The sequence below is a fragment of the Neovison vison genome, chromosome 7, assembly GCF_020171115.1.
Source record: "Neovison vison isolate M4711 chromosome 7, ASM_NN_V1, whole genome shotgun sequence".
NCBI classification, from domain to species: domain Eukaryota; kingdom Metazoa; phylum Chordata; class Mammalia; order Carnivora; family Mustelidae; genus Neogale; species Neogale vison.
In genome coordinates, this window is record NC_058097.1 from 190,583,619 (window position 1) to 190,598,952 (window position 15,334).

Sequence of the window (15,334 nt, forward strand, 5' to 3'; positions counted from 1 at the left end):
AAAAGACAGAGGTCAATTAACACAAAAGGTGTATTTCCTGAAATCATCTGGAAATTAAATCTAATCCTGTTAATCTACTCTTGTATTAGGTTAGATACTTAAAAAAAACCAAACAGGACTCTAATAACACCATTACATGTAAACACACATACACTTTTCTGACTTAACAATTTTCAACTTTTGTATTTACTGGCTTAATGACTAGATTCCTTTAAAGGATTTATATGAAGACAATGGTATGTTTGTTTTAGTATAAAGAGAACCTAACAGGATTAAACAAGCAAAACAAGATACTCTAGAAAAAAAAACATTAGGAATGACATGTCAAGAAAGAAATAAAGAAAATGTGTCTGGGGCATGTTTTGGTACACTCAAGTTTAAATTATTGTGGTTCTTATTATTAGCCAATTAAAACGCAGATAACATTTACAAAGAAAAAAATTTCTGAAATCCCATTCTTTACCAGAATGATTAAACCTGAAATATTCAATAGCACTCACCTGCAATTGTACATACTGACAATTTCCCATCAAACATTCCAGAAAGAGACATCCGGGATTGCTAGGCCATCTAGTCACTGGATAAGGAGATTTTTTAACCTTTTTGGCAAACATACATACGTGTATGTGTGTATACACACACATATTGGGACAACAAAGTCCATGCAATGACTTAATTTTTATTTGTTTATTTATAAATAATTTTTAAAGTTTTATTTATTTATTTATTTATTTTTTAAGATTTTATTTATTTATTTGACAGAGATCACAAGTAGGCAGAGAGGCAGGCAGAGAGAGAGAGAGAGGAGGAAGCAGGTTCCCTGCTGAGCAGAGAGCCCGATGCGGAACTCGATCTCAGGACCCTGAGATCATGACCTGAGCCGAAGGCAGTGGCTTAACCCACTGAGCCACCCAGGCGCCCCAATTTTTTAAGTTTTAAATAAACATGAACGTATTATTAGCCCCAGGGGTACAGGTCTGTGAATTGCCAGGTTTATACATTTCACAGCACTCGCCATAGCACATACCCTCCCCAAATTGACTTAATTTTTAAAAAAGAAGGTAAAGAGAAGGTGGCAGAGCACATGTTCTTATATTAGACAAATATGGTTTGAAGGTTATATACTAGAAGCCTAGTCACCTAACTCAGAACTCTTAACTATGGGCTAAACCATGTTATTTCATCCCTGGGCAACCACTTCCAACTCTGATACACTGTACATACTGGTGGCGCCACTGGACGCCCAGCATCAACCATAGTGTCTGAGATAAAGAGCCATTCAATAAATACTTGAGGACATATAATGTTTCAAAAGAGATCTAGGTTTTAAGCACCCAATCTCAATAAGAATCTTCATTATACAGGGAGAATAAGAGCCTTAGGCTATTTAGACAGAAAGCACGTTTTAACTGGCTTTTATTATTTTTTTAAAGATTCACTTATTTATGAGAGAGAGAGAGAGAGTGAGTGAGTGAGTCAGGGTAGGAGCAGGAGAGGGATGAGCAAATTCTCAAGTAGATTCCCTGCTGAGGGCGGAGCCTGACGCAGGGCTTGATACCAGGACCCAGACATCATGACCTGAGGCAAAGTCAAGAGCTGGCCACTTAGCCAACTTATGGGACCACCCAGAAGCCCCTAACTGGCTTTTAAATAAAAGGATACAAAAGCTGCAGTAAATAATTGGTAGTTGCAGTAATCATCTCGGGCCAATTCAACCCAGTTTGGCTCAGAGGTGCCTTTGGTTGAGAGAAGAGATGAGATATGATATGTTTTCTTGCAACTTCTTGGAAGAATAATTCCACAATTGTCTGAGGGCTAGATACTTAAAAAGAAAAGGTTATGACAATCGTCAATTTGTGATAGTAGAGTCAATTTTCAACTAAGATGGTCTACTAACTCATTTTACACTTCAAATAAATAACATTTATTATTTCAAAATATAAAATGCATCATGGGTGTAAGCAACAGCAATAGAAGTAAAAGCAGTTATAAAGTATGAAGTACTATACAAATGCAATAAAAAGCCATTTAAATCAACAGTGCACTCATTTCTTTTTCTTTTCACTGATTTCACTATACCTAAGCGTCTTTGGGAGTATTTACTCTAAATATGGTCTCCAGATTCCAAGTTTTATATACCAAAATAACGCAAAGCAAATTCTCCAGAATGGTTCTTAAATATGAGAGATGATGCCTTTTAAATATTTATTAAGATTACAAAAGCGGGGCGCCCGGGTGGCTCAGTGGGTTAAGCCACTGCCTTCGGCTCGGGTCATGATCTCGGGGTCCTGGGATCGAGTCCCGCTTCGGGCTCTCTGCTCAGCAGGGAGCCTGCTGCTCAGCAGGGAGCCTGCTTCCTCCTCTCCTCTCTCTGCCTGCCTCTCTGCCTACTTGTGATCTCTCTCTGTCAAAGAAATAAATAAAATCTTTAAAAAAAAAAAAAAAAGATTACAAAAGCTACCATGAACTTAGTAAATTTTAGAAATAATTTTGTTGAATTAATCACCAGAGCATCAATATACAATAGAAAAGCAGTAATACATATACATCTGTAAATATATTTTTAAGATCTTGATTTATTTGACAGAGAGAGATATAGTGACAGAGGGAACACAAGCAGGGGGAGTGGGAGAGGGAGAAGCAGGCTTCCAGATGAGCAGGGAGCCTGATGTGGGGCTTGATTCCAGGACCCCAGGTTCATGACCTGAGCCAAAGGCAGACTAACGACTGAGCCACCTGGGTGCCCCCATATATATGTTTACATATGCAGTACCCTTAGTTTATGCCTCATTTGGGCTGCCTGGGGTTTCATGGACTCCCTTTTGCAGCCCTCAGACCACAGCTTGCTTATAAACCTCCCCAAATGAAAGCAGCAGAAGGGGTAAAGGATCTGTTTAACGAATACCCAATAAACGCCAAATTTAAAATCAAATGCATACAGTCTAGTCCTTACCAAACTTATTTGCCATTACAGCACCAGAGTCCGTCAGTTCCAGCACTGACAAATGTTGGAGATTGGACTCCCTGTTGAGAACAGAGAAAAAGACAGCAGTTCTACACAAATATTACTAAGAGTCTCCCAATGACATTGTTACTAAGTTGTACATAAAATCTCTAAGGAAAGCATATTACCAAAGAGGATAGTTTATCTTATTGAAAGAGTAATTCTTCTAAGTAATGGATTCTCCTTTTTCTTTTGGTTATAAAGCAGCTTGGCCTACCTTTCCTAACTAGTATGTGTTTGTGTGGGGTCTAACTTGCCCTGTGACCTCATCTACTCGGCCTTCAACAGGATTTATCTTTATATTAAACACACACACACACACACACACACAATAATGGTACACCTGAAACTAATGTAACATTGTTGTGTCAACTCCACATCAATTTTAGAAAAAGCATTAAAAAATGGGTAGCGTAAAACTCTCTCAACAGTTTCTTAGAAATAACAAATTTTAGCAATTGTGTATGTTTTCAATTTCCACTTAAGAATAAACATTTTTTCTTTTCAGAAAACCACATATATAATAATGTATATCTAGTATTTTGATCCTTTTTATAAACTGCCTTCAACCTTTGGAAATCGAAGCAGCTAAACGCTCTGAATTTTATAGGCAAATCATGGAACTGCATAATGTTTACAATTTTTTTTAAGACAATGAAAAAAAATAACCAAACTCATACTTTATTTTAAAAATAACGAGAATAATGAAACTCACAGTGTGTCAACTGGAACATCAGTTGCCAAGCATTGACTTCCCCACTTAATGAGATAATAAGACAAGAGTAGAGGAGTTGTTCGGTGCAGTAGGTCTTGCTGGTCTTGAATGAGCTGACCAGCTCCCAAGATCACCTGTACATGACGCGTGGGTGGATGAGACCATACATAGCGATTAGTGATGGTAACTCTTAAAGTTTGGGTGGAGGTAAAATTATTATTATTATTTTTTAATTTATTTGACAAACAGAGATCACAAGTAGGCAGAGATGCAGGCAGAGAGAGAGGAAGGAAAGCAGGCTCCCTGCTGAGCAGAGAGCCTGATGCGGGGCTCGATCCCAGGACCCTGGGATCATGACCTGAGCCAAAAGCAGAGGCTTTAAACCACTGAGCCACCCAGGCGCCCTGGCTGGAGGTAAAATTAAAACAAAACAAAACAGAACAAAACAAAAAAAAACACCGTTACAAAGGGCACACACAGAAAGCAACATATATACATAAAGGCTACACACCTAAATTTTAGGGTAGCAAAAATATCTACCCAAAGATTTAACAGTACAAAAATGCTGATGGTGAAAGAGAAAACAAAAGTGTAACTTTCACTGAATCTGCGGGCTCAGAATTCAAGAACAGGAAGGGAAATCTAAGCCCTTCCTTATGTGGATAAAAACAGTTTTGAACATTACAGGAGAATTTGGAAATACCACCAAAAACCTTAAAAATGTGCATAGGTTGTGACTAATCAATTAGAGTTTTGAGAATTTATCTCAGAAATATAGTAGAGGTGTATGGATATTTATAGGTATGAGGAAGAAACTGGCAACAGCCCGGATGGTCACAAATGTGACTGGTTGAATAAAACTGTACTAGGTTAACTATTAAAAATAATGTTGTAGGGACGCCTGGGTGGCTCAGTGGGTTAAGCGGCTGCCTTCGGCTCAGGTCATGATCCCAGCGTCCTGGGATCGAGTCCCACATCGGGCTCCTTGCTCGGCAGGGAGCCTGCTTCTCCCTCTGCCTCTGCCTGCTTCTCTGTCTGCCTGTGCTTGCTCTCTCTCCCTCTCTCTCTGACAAATAAATAAATAAAATCTTTAAAAAAAAAAATAATGTTGTAGTAGAATACTTAATGACATGTGAAAATACTGATTAGCTGTGTGAGGTAGAATAAAAACAATCAGATTACAAAAACACCATGCAGCATATCCTAATTCTAGAAATAAACAAAACGTTTGAGAAAAAAGGGTCTACACCAAAATGTTATCCCAGTTGTCACGGTTGATTACAGAGGAGTTTTAATTTTTCTTGTTTACAGACAGAGGCTTACATATAAGGGTTCTAGAATGAACATCTATTCTATACTTAGAAAAAAAAAAAACAATGGTTATAATTAACAAACAAACAAAAAGCCCCATAAAAACCCCTGAAGAAATGTAAGACTGCAAAGACTAGAAAAAACTTACTAATGGCTGCTCCAAGTACCAGCCTCTCAGGAAAGGCTCCTCTATCTCCCTAGTGGTCCTAAACAAATCATCTTCCTAAATGTCCTCCTTATTTTTACCTGAAATTCTACCATTATCAACATATTTGAGTTAATAAATTCTGATTTGAAATATATAAATAGCTCTGGGAGTCCCAAAGGCCTTGAAGTTCTTTTTACATTAACATGAGTTAGTGAGCCAGACCCCTTGTCACACTTGGATGAAATGACCAACTGAGAGACAAGTGGAGCTCCTGCCAGAAAGGCATTCTCCAAACATGGAACATTTAGTAGTGGAACAAGAGTCAGGTGGCCTAAGAAGATTAGGATGAAGAGGAAGCACAGAATGGAGCTGGGAGGACCCCAAGGTGGCACAGTTGGTTCAGAGTCTGATCAGGTCATGATCCCAGGGTCATGACATGAAGCCCTGAAGTGGGCTCCAGGCTGGGCATGGAGCCTCCTCGAGATTCTCTCTCTCCCTCCCAGCCCCCCAACCTGTACACATGCTATCTTTCTCAGACAAATGCATACATCCTAAAAAAGAATGTGTTTAGGCTAAATTTTGTACTGCAGAAATAGAATTCCTTTTCTTCTTCCTTTCTCCTCCACACTAAATGGTACCCTACTATCACAAGCAAAGTAGTTACTAACAATACTAAAATTTGGAGAGCCACCCTAGGAAATTTCCCCACCGCTATACATACAAAGACTAACTGCAAATTAACCTGCTTCATATGTGCTTTTTTAAAAGCTTAATTATTTAATTTTTTAAAAAGTAGGCTCCATGCCCAGCGTGGAGCCCAATGCAGGGCTTGAACTCATGATCCTGAGATCGAGACCTGAGCTGAGATCAAGAGTCTGACACTTAACCAACTGAACCACCCAGGCACCCCTATTTACTTTTAAGTAGTCTCTATAGCCAACATGGGACTCAAACTCAAGAGCTGCATGCTCTTCTGACTGAGTGAGCAGGTGGCCCATGTAATGTATGTTCTTTTTTCTTTTATTTTTAAAGATTTTACTTACTTACTTACTTAATTAATTTATTTTAAAAGATTTTATTTATTTATTTGACAGAGAGAGATCACAAGTGGGCAGAGAGAGAGAGTAGGAAGTAGGCTCCCTGCTGAGCAGAGAGCCCGATGCGGGACTTGATCCCAGGACCCTGAGATCATGACCTGAGCCGAAGGCAGCGGCTTAACCCACTGAGCCACCCAGGTGCCCTAGATTTTACTTAATTTATTAATTTTATTTATTTATTGGACAGAGAGAGTGCGCCCACACAAGCAGGGGGAGAGGCAGGCAGAGGGAGAGGGAGAAGCAGGCTCCCGCGGAACAGGGAGCTCAACATGGGGCTATAGAGATCCCCAGGATCATGACCTGAGCCGAAGGCAGACACTTAACTGACTGGGCCAACCCAGCGTCCCTGTCATGTATGTTCTTAATCTGCATTTTATTTTATTTTAATTTTTTTTTTAAAGATTTTATTTATTTATTTGACAGAGAGAGATCACAAGCAGGCAGAGAGGCAGGCAGAGAGAGAGGAGGAAGCAGGCTCCCTGCCGAGCAGAGAGCCCGACGCGGGCCTCGATCCCAGGACCCTGAGATCATGACCTGAGCCGAAGGCAGCGGCTTAACCCACTGAGCCACCCAGGCGCCCTTATTTTAATTTTTTAAAAAGATTTTATTTATTTATTTCACAGACAAGGATCACAAGTAGGCAGAGAGGCAGGCAGAGAGAGAGGGGGAAGCAGGCTCCTTGCTGGCAGAGAGCCTGATGCCGGGGCTTGATCCATCATGACCTGAGCTGAAAGCAGAGGCTTTAACCCACTGAGCCACCCAGGTGCCCCCTTAATCTGCATTTTAGACACTCACTACAGGTCAAATGTAGGTGACAGAGCAGTGAACAAAGACAAAAGTCTGCACATTCTGCTCTGTGTCAGTAGGTTTTTTTTTTTTAAAAGATTTTATTTATTTATTTGACAGAGAGAGATCACAAGTAGGCAGAGAGGCAGGCAGAGAGAGAGAAAGAGGAGGAAGCAGGCTCCCCGCTGAGTAGAGAGCCCGATGCAGGGCTTGATCCCCAGACCCCGAGACCATGACTTGAGCTTAAGGCAGAGGCTTTAACCCACTGAGCCACCCAGGTGCTGCTTTGTGTGAGTAGGTTTCACAAGTTTCCCTCAGGCAGTACTTACAGCATCACCCAGCCTCATTAACAGATGTTGTAATATCAAAAGGTCTCGGCAGATGAGGAATCGAGTAGTGGCAATTTTACACACACCTCTGCACACAATACACGCTGCTGTGTTGCTACCATACAGCTGGGAAAGATTCATTCGGATATTCAAAGGCTGAGCTATAATGAAGAGGAGGAAAAAAAGGAAAAGAAGTTAAAAGGAGTTAAATCGTTTTCTCTAAATCGAAGAGACACGTTTGTGGTTATTCACCTGGATTGAACCCCTTTTCCATTTCCACTTCTGTCTCATAGTCCATTTCCCGCACAAGTAGCCCAATGGCCTGGATTGGGTTCTTGATCTCTTGCAGTTTACTGCAAATATCCTCCATCACATTTTCTCTGGAAGGACAATCAGAAAACTATTACTACTGAGAATACGTAACAAAGACTCTATAAATCCTTTAAGCTAAGGGCTCTATGAAACAGGAAGACCTAATACGCAATAAGGGAGTGGAGATAATCACTCTGGCATACAAGATACTTTAACTTCATATAGCAAATTTTTCCTCATTCTTTTAGAAATGACAGACAAAATGCATTTGAGAAAATACTTTATTTACTTATTTATTTATTTATTTATTAAAGATTTTATTTATTTATTTGACAGAGAGAGAGAGATCACAAGTAGGCAGGCAGGCAGAGAGAGGAGGAAGCAGGCTCCCTGCTGAGCAGAGAGCCCAATGCAGGGCGTGACCCCAGGACCCTGGGATCATGACCTGAGCTGAAGGCAGAGGCTTTAACCCACTGAGCCACCCAGATGCCCTGAGAAAATACTTTTATGTTTTAGAATTTATAGCTCAGTTAGTAGTTAATACAGCATAATCCAGGAGTCTGCTTCCAGATCTGAATTCATGTGTTACATTTCCCGTTTAAAAGCAGAGACACCAGGGCGCCTGGGTGGCTCAGTGGGCTAAGCCTCTGCCTTTGGCTCGGGTCATGATCTCAGGGTCCTGGGATTGAGTCCCGCGTCAGGTTCTCTGCTCGGCAGGGAGCCTGCTCCCCCTCCCCCGCCCCGCCTGCCTCTCTGCCTGCTTGTGGTCTCTGTCTGTCAAATAAATAAATAAAATCTTTAAAAAAAAAAAAAAAAAGCCTCTGCCTTCGACTCAGGTCATGATCCCAGGGTCCTGGGGTCGAGCCCTGCATCGGGCTCTCTGCTCAGCAGGGAGCCTGCTTCCTCCTCTCTCTCTGCCTGCCTCTCTGCCTACTTGTGATCTCTGTCTGTCAAATAAATAAATAAAATCTTTAAAAATAAATAAATAAATAAACGAATGAATAAAAGCAGAGACACCTATTCAGAATTACAGCAACTCATTTTAACTTCAAACCACTACTCTGCATGGAATTGAATGTAATTAAAAACTTGATGTTGGCACTAAAATTTGCTAAATTTCTATTAGGAAATGCACTTTACCCTAAATTCTCCTTACACATCAATAGTGATCAAATCTTCCAGAATCTGTTCTGCAGCCTTTTCTGGAGACTGTAGGTTGTAACAGCTCATTTCCATCACTGCTGACATATCCACAGTTATTGACTCTCCAATCAGCCGAAGGCATTTTATAAGACACATAACATCCCGAGCAACATCCACATCTATGAGTAAGAGAGAGTTAACATTCATGATTCAAGCCAATGAAGAGCCACTGATTAATATTATACTAAAATAAAATATTAATAATTAAATGCCAAGAATCTATCTGAGGTCTTGGAGATGCTCAGGCCTCTTCAGTTTTCCTCACAGCATCTATACTGTGGTAAATTGACTAGGAAAGGTCACAGTGGCAATCGAAGTTTTTTTTTTTGCATCCACTTGAAACAAAGCATAGGGCTCATGAAGGAAGGGACTTAAATATGGACACATTAAGTATTATTACCATCAGATATAGCTGCCTCATCCTCTGCCAAAAGGTTTTCATCCGGCAAGAGATACAAATGATCCACTAAGGAGGAAGGCACAAGGAAAGACAGGTACCCCTGGAAATACAAATCTTCCAATTACACTTTTTTCAATGAATGTTTACAGGTATAAAAAAATTGAGACCTGAATCTAATGATGAGGAACACCAGACACATCCAAGCTGAGAGACATTCTATAAAACAACAGGTATAGTAAAAAAATGTCAGTGTCATCAAAGACAAAGAAAGACTGATAAAAGCTCAAGATTAAGCTAAATAAACATGACAACCAAATATATCCAAGAGCTTAGACTGGATCCTAGATCAGAGGAAAAATTATGGGCATAAGTGGTACAATCAGAATGTAACAGTACAATATCATATAAATAACGAATTACCTGATCTTTAAATTGTGCTGTGGTTATGTAAGATTACACTGTTTTTAAGATACACAGTAAAATATTTAAGGATAAAAGGGCATAATGTCTATGACTAATTCTCAACTGGCTTAAGAAGAAAAATGTGTATGTATAGAAGAAAGGAAAGCAAATGGAAATTAACAAATGAATCTGGGCAAAGGGCATACAAACGTTCTTTGTGCTACTCCTGTAACTCTTTAAAATTTGAAATCACTTCAATACATAATAAGGTAAATAAAGGAAAAATGCAAGAAAATTAAAAATATTAAGGAAGACTATCTAAGAAATGAACTATAATTCTGAAAGAAAAAAAAATACAAAGCTCTAAAAAGTAACTACAACATTTGAGAGTCTGATAGTTTGAAAGATCTGCAAAAGCATCTAAAGGAGTTCTTCTATATGCTTTAGCTCCCTTACTTTTTTCAACAGGCACACCATGTTTGTGTGTGGATTCAAATGCAGGGCAAGAGGATGAGAGAGGGCTTCTTGGTACTGAAGACAACAGGCATAGAACTTGCACCAGAATTCCTGTTGTAAGTTTCGAAATTCCTCCTGGGAAAATTCATATTCTGTTACACTTCCTTGGAGCTGGCAAAGAAGAAAAAGGGGGAAAAGAAAAGAGAGAGAGAGAGAAATTCTTAATACCATGTGGGATCTTTCTTCCCCAAAACATAACTGTCTAATATCATTTTACTAAGTTAGAGCCAAATGAAATATCCCTTATGCATTACACACCATTGACTACATATGTAGCATATGTAGTCAAAATACATATATATATAAAGATATTTTATATATATAAATTTCAAATTAAAAGGTTTAAACATTTATACTTCCTACTAACAAGGTCCAGTGAACAAGTTGAATAATTCCTCAGTACCAATCTGCCCTGTACCAAGAGATGATCATTCTTTCTCTACCAAAACCTCACCTCACTTTCAACAGCTAAAGTGACTTCTTTCTTTAGGTCACTCCAGGAAAGATCTAAATTCCTCTCAGTTCCTCGGCAGAAAATCTAAAATTAAAAGAGACATTTTAGAGTATTATATACTAACCAAAACTAAATGAAAAATACTTGAGTTTAGAAGGCACTGGGCCAATACAGTTTTATAGCAGAAACTGAACATGCCTGAACAAATAATTACTGTATATAAAATCATAGCAAGTTTGAAATAATTTTCTTTTTTAAAAAAATTATTTCTGTAGACCAGAAACAACAACAGAAATCCATGAATCTGTCAGAATTATAATAGGATATATAATAGGATAAGCTAGATTACAAAAATGCAAAAAAAAAAATCCCCCAAACCCTGAAAGGCTATTATTACTCAGCCAGTGTGCTAGAAACACACACCCATGACTGGCACAAAAGCCAGTCAGAGTATGGTTGGGCTGGTCATTCTAATAGGAATGGCTCTCCTCAAGGAGAGCATTTAATAAATGCCTTAGTGAATATTTAACATTTCAGTGTACAAGAGATAATATAGGACATATACATTTAATTGTTAATAAGAAAGAAGTCAGATGGGATGAAAAGAAAAACACCTTAGGAGAAAGTGACTGTGTCACCCTGAAGTTTTAACAGAGAGAAAACAGAAACATGCAATAGCCAGATATTTAAGAATGTATGTAAAAGAAAAGTCAAGGGTCTAGAAATGGTATCACCTGACAGAAAGGAACTGGGTGTATTTAACCTGGAGAAAGGCAAGAGGGAAAAATTCCTAAAATATCTGACTAGTTGCTTTATAAAACAGAGACATTTCTATGAAGTCCCAAGAGAGAGAGAAACTGCCAAAAGGACAGGGACTAAATTTGATACAATACTGGAAAGAGCATTTTTTTTCTTTTCTTTTTTTTTTTAAAGATTTTATTTATTTACTTGACAGAGAGAGATCGCAAGTAGACAAAGAGGCAGGCAGAGAGAGAAGCAGACTCCCTGCTGAGCAGAGAGCCCGATGCGGGACTCGATCTCAGGACCCTGAGATCATGACCTGAGCCGAAGGCAGTGGCTTAATCCACTGAGTCACCCAGGCGCCCGAGCATTTCTTTTTTATTTTTATTTTTTTACAGGGATAGTGAGAGAAAGAGAGAGAGAATGAGCAGGGAGGACAGGAAGAAGCAGGCTCCCCGCTTAGCAGGGAACCCCACATGGGGCTCAACCCCAGGACCCTGGGAACACGACCTGAGCCGAAAGCAGACACTTAATGGACTGAGCCATCCAGGTGCCCCTGGAAAGAGGTTTTAATGACACAGCTCAGAAAAAGTAACTCACACAAGACCAGTGAGAAACTGATCACTGGAGGCAGAGACAACTGGAAGTTGTTGGAAAAGCCTCAGAAGGTATTTCTTTGTGTGGAAGGTCAGGTGAGGAGATTCTGAGGGACCTTTCAATTCTCTGATTGTTCTATTTTTAATCCACAAAGTTAATGGCAATTTAAGTAAGCCAAAGTGACTTTAAAGTAAAGCATCCTTTTGTGAAGCATTAATTATCTCTTAAGGCATGTGACTTTGAAGATTAGAATTTTAGAGTTTTTTTTGGAATGTGAACTAAGTCAGACCTTCATTGTATTAACAGAAAGATAAAAGAAAATTTCTTTCAAGTACTGAGATTACATGCAGGATATTATGATATATTTTTATAATAATGTAGGCACAGATTTCTTTTTTTACTACTAGTCACTAGGAAAGAACTCACAGCTCTACCTCCCTGCTGGGAGTCTTACTTAACAGAAAAAAAACATTTAAAAAAATCACACTAAGAGCACATGTATCTACAACTGCAAAAATACATTTGGTGTTTAGTGTATATAAAACAAGAAAAATAACAATTATTAATTATACAATGATAGTCTGAAATCAACATTAACTCTTTTCTTGCTGACCTGTAAAGCTTTACATAAAGCTGCTTTTATGAATCGTCCTGGTGTAAATAGATTCTGCAAATACATCTCCTGTTAGAATAGAAAACAAAAATTAATGTCATTTTAAATAGATAAAATTTGGGAAAATTTGAAGGAAGAAGTCATCACATCAGCACCAACATTTGAGTTTCCATTATATGAATACAGCCTTTCTATAATTGAGCAATATCAAGTACTAGAGCAGTTCTATCCTTTCACATTGAGAAGATTGTAGTGTCTCTGTGTTAACTAGGCATACTATAATGAAATCAGTGTGTATCTTTTTTTTTTTTTAAAGATTTTATTTATTTGTTTGACAGACAGAGATCACAAGTAGGCAGAGAGGCAGGCAGAGAGAGGGGGAAGGGGGAAGCAGGCTGCCCGATGCGGGGCTCGATCCCAGGACCCTGAGATCATGACCTGAGCTGAAGGCAGAGGCTTTAACCCACTGAGCCACCCAGGCACCCCTCAGTGTGTATCTCATGGAGTACTTCATAGCATTCCACTGGAAAATGCAGCTTGTCAAATGTCAACCTTAAATGGAAAAGGCAAACCCAATTTATTGGTGATACACCTGGGAAGAGAACAACTAAACTAAACTGGTTTCTATACACCATCCACAAAGTGGCTCACATTGAAAAGGAATCAAGAATAGGCAATACAGGGGCACCTGGGTGGCTCAGTGGGTTAAGCCGCTGCCTTTGGCTCAGGTCATGATCTCGGGGTTCCGAGATCGAGTCCCGCATCTGGCTCTCTGCTCAGCAGAGAGCCTGCTTCCTCCTCTCTCTCTCTCTCTCTGCCTACTTGTGATCTCTGTCTGTCAAATAAATAAATAAAATCTTAAAAAAAAATTAAAAAAAAGAAAAAAAAAGAATAGGCAATACATGTAAAAACAAACAAAAGCCTGCAATAAGTCATCACTAGCAGGGAAGTGAAGTAGAGAGGAAAAAAATGGGAAGTCTTATGCTGCCTAATTATTTTGTCCCCCCCCCCTTTTTAAAAGAGTTTATTTGACAGAGAGACATCCAGAGAGGGAACATAAGCAGGGGGAGTGGGAGAGGGAAGAACAGGCTTCCTGCAGAGCAGGGAACCCGATGTGGGGCTCGACCCCAGTACCCTGGAATCATGACCTGAGCCGAAGGCAGACGCTTAATGACTGAGCCACCCAGGCGCCCCATTCCAATTTTTAAATCACATTTGCCAGGAAGTAGTAAACCTGACTGACCTTCATTCAATTTTCTTTCCTCCTACTGAGGTTCTGGGGAATGACCTAGGGCCCATAATCTTCAACTGCATTTTAACATGAAGGTATCATCTGAAAACTTTTGCTTCTACTTATCCTGATGGTATCTCTGAAAAAGAGGGAGACTGGCCTGTTTTGCTCGCTATTGTATTCCCATTTAAAGTTATTTTCTTCATAGCATATACTGGTACCAGAATTTATCTGACTTCTAGTTTACATGCATGTACCAACATGGTTGGTATAGTGGCCATATAGTGTTTATATCTGCCTAGGATCCACTTCCCTTCTTTTACTAACATATCCCTACCTTTCTCTGCCATTCCTCTTCTACCCATATCCCCATACTCAACTGACCTCACAGCCTCCATAACAGCAAGATGCAGCTTGATCAGTTTTCTCATGCTAAGCGAGATTATTCTATTCCTTCTGCTCAGAATGACTATGTAAGAAATCAGCACATGGTTCAAGCCTGGTAAACGAATCTACTTCAGGACCAGGGACAGAGATTCTTTCGTTCCATTGCAGTTAGTAAGTTCATAGAACGCACAGGCTCAGGGAGCCTGCCTGAGACTAAACTGAACAAGGAGGAAAGCAGAATAGAGACAAAAGAGAGATCAAGCACTGAAAGCATTGTTCTAGACATGGCTAAAGCCAGGTTCCTCTCAGCTTCTCAGCTGCACAAATCAATACATTTTTGTTTTAAGCTTAAGTCAGTTTCAGGTGGGTTTCTTTAACCTGCAGCTGAAAGAATTCAGACTAATATAACTGATTCTTCTCAGACTGATGATCAGAGTAAATCATCCCATTACATAAAATTTTAATGTTGCTTACTCTGGGGTCTTGATCATCTCTGAGAATGATCTCTTCCTCTGGCAGAGAGTGCATAAAAACCGAATTCCACTGACCTGCAGCATTACTATAGAGAAACAAAAAAAAGACCACAGTCTGCATTAAAATGATAACTAAAAGCTTATGCTGTTGATCTATTAAAAGTTTAAAAATAAATAAATAAAACTTATTTTCAGCAGTCTGGCTTTAGAGACGTACTCTTAACAGTTTAAAAAGCATCTTCCTGGAATTAAAACTCTAACCACAAATCTACAACCAATAGCTATCTGCATTTACTATATATTAGACATTATGCTAAGTGCTGTTAAGGGTATTACTCTTATAAGCCCATGGTAAGTCTAAAGAGTGTATTACCCACATTTTGCAGATGGAGAAAGTGAGGCTTAGGGCATCTCACAACTGGACTCAAACTCTCATCTGACACAGAGTTCTGCTTTTTACCATTTTGCTGGAATGCTATCTATAAGGAGTACTCTCATATTTTTTGAGGTGTGACTCAACTGTCTGGGGCAACTATTCCTTTAATTCTGTTCTAGAAGAGAAGGTTATGAAGAGCCCCTAAGGTTCAATTAGTTTAATTCCACAGTAAGCTGTAT

General features: G+C 39.3%; 1 protein-coding gene across 1 annotated transcript in view; it reads right to left on the minus strand.

Annotated features, from left to right (window-relative positions):
• The window catches only part of NUP160 (nucleoporin 160), a 54,043-nt gene that overhangs the window by 19,081 nt on the left and 19,628 nt on the right, over positions 1-15,334 (minus strand). The window contains exons 10-21 of the mRNA XM_044259311.1: positions 14,721-14,805; positions 12,629-12,697; positions 10,678-10,761; positions 10,164-10,334; positions 9,306-9,405; positions 8,859-9,024; positions 7,643-7,770; positions 7,391-7,551; positions 3,720-3,853; positions 2,954-3,024; positions 1,663-1,822; positions 501-570 (exon numbers count right to left, since the gene is read on the minus strand). Coding sequence (XP_044115246.1) covers positions 501-570; positions 1,663-1,822; positions 2,954-3,024; positions 3,720-3,853; positions 7,391-7,551; positions 7,643-7,770; positions 8,859-9,024; positions 9,306-9,405; positions 10,164-10,334; positions 10,678-10,761; positions 12,629-12,697; positions 14,721-14,805 — 1,399 coding nt within the window. The remainder of the gene's footprint in view (positions 1-500; positions 571-1,662; positions 1,823-2,953; positions 3,025-3,719; positions 3,854-7,390; positions 7,552-7,642; positions 7,771-8,858; positions 9,025-9,305; positions 9,406-10,163; positions 10,335-10,677; positions 10,762-12,628; positions 12,698-14,720; positions 14,806-15,334) is intronic.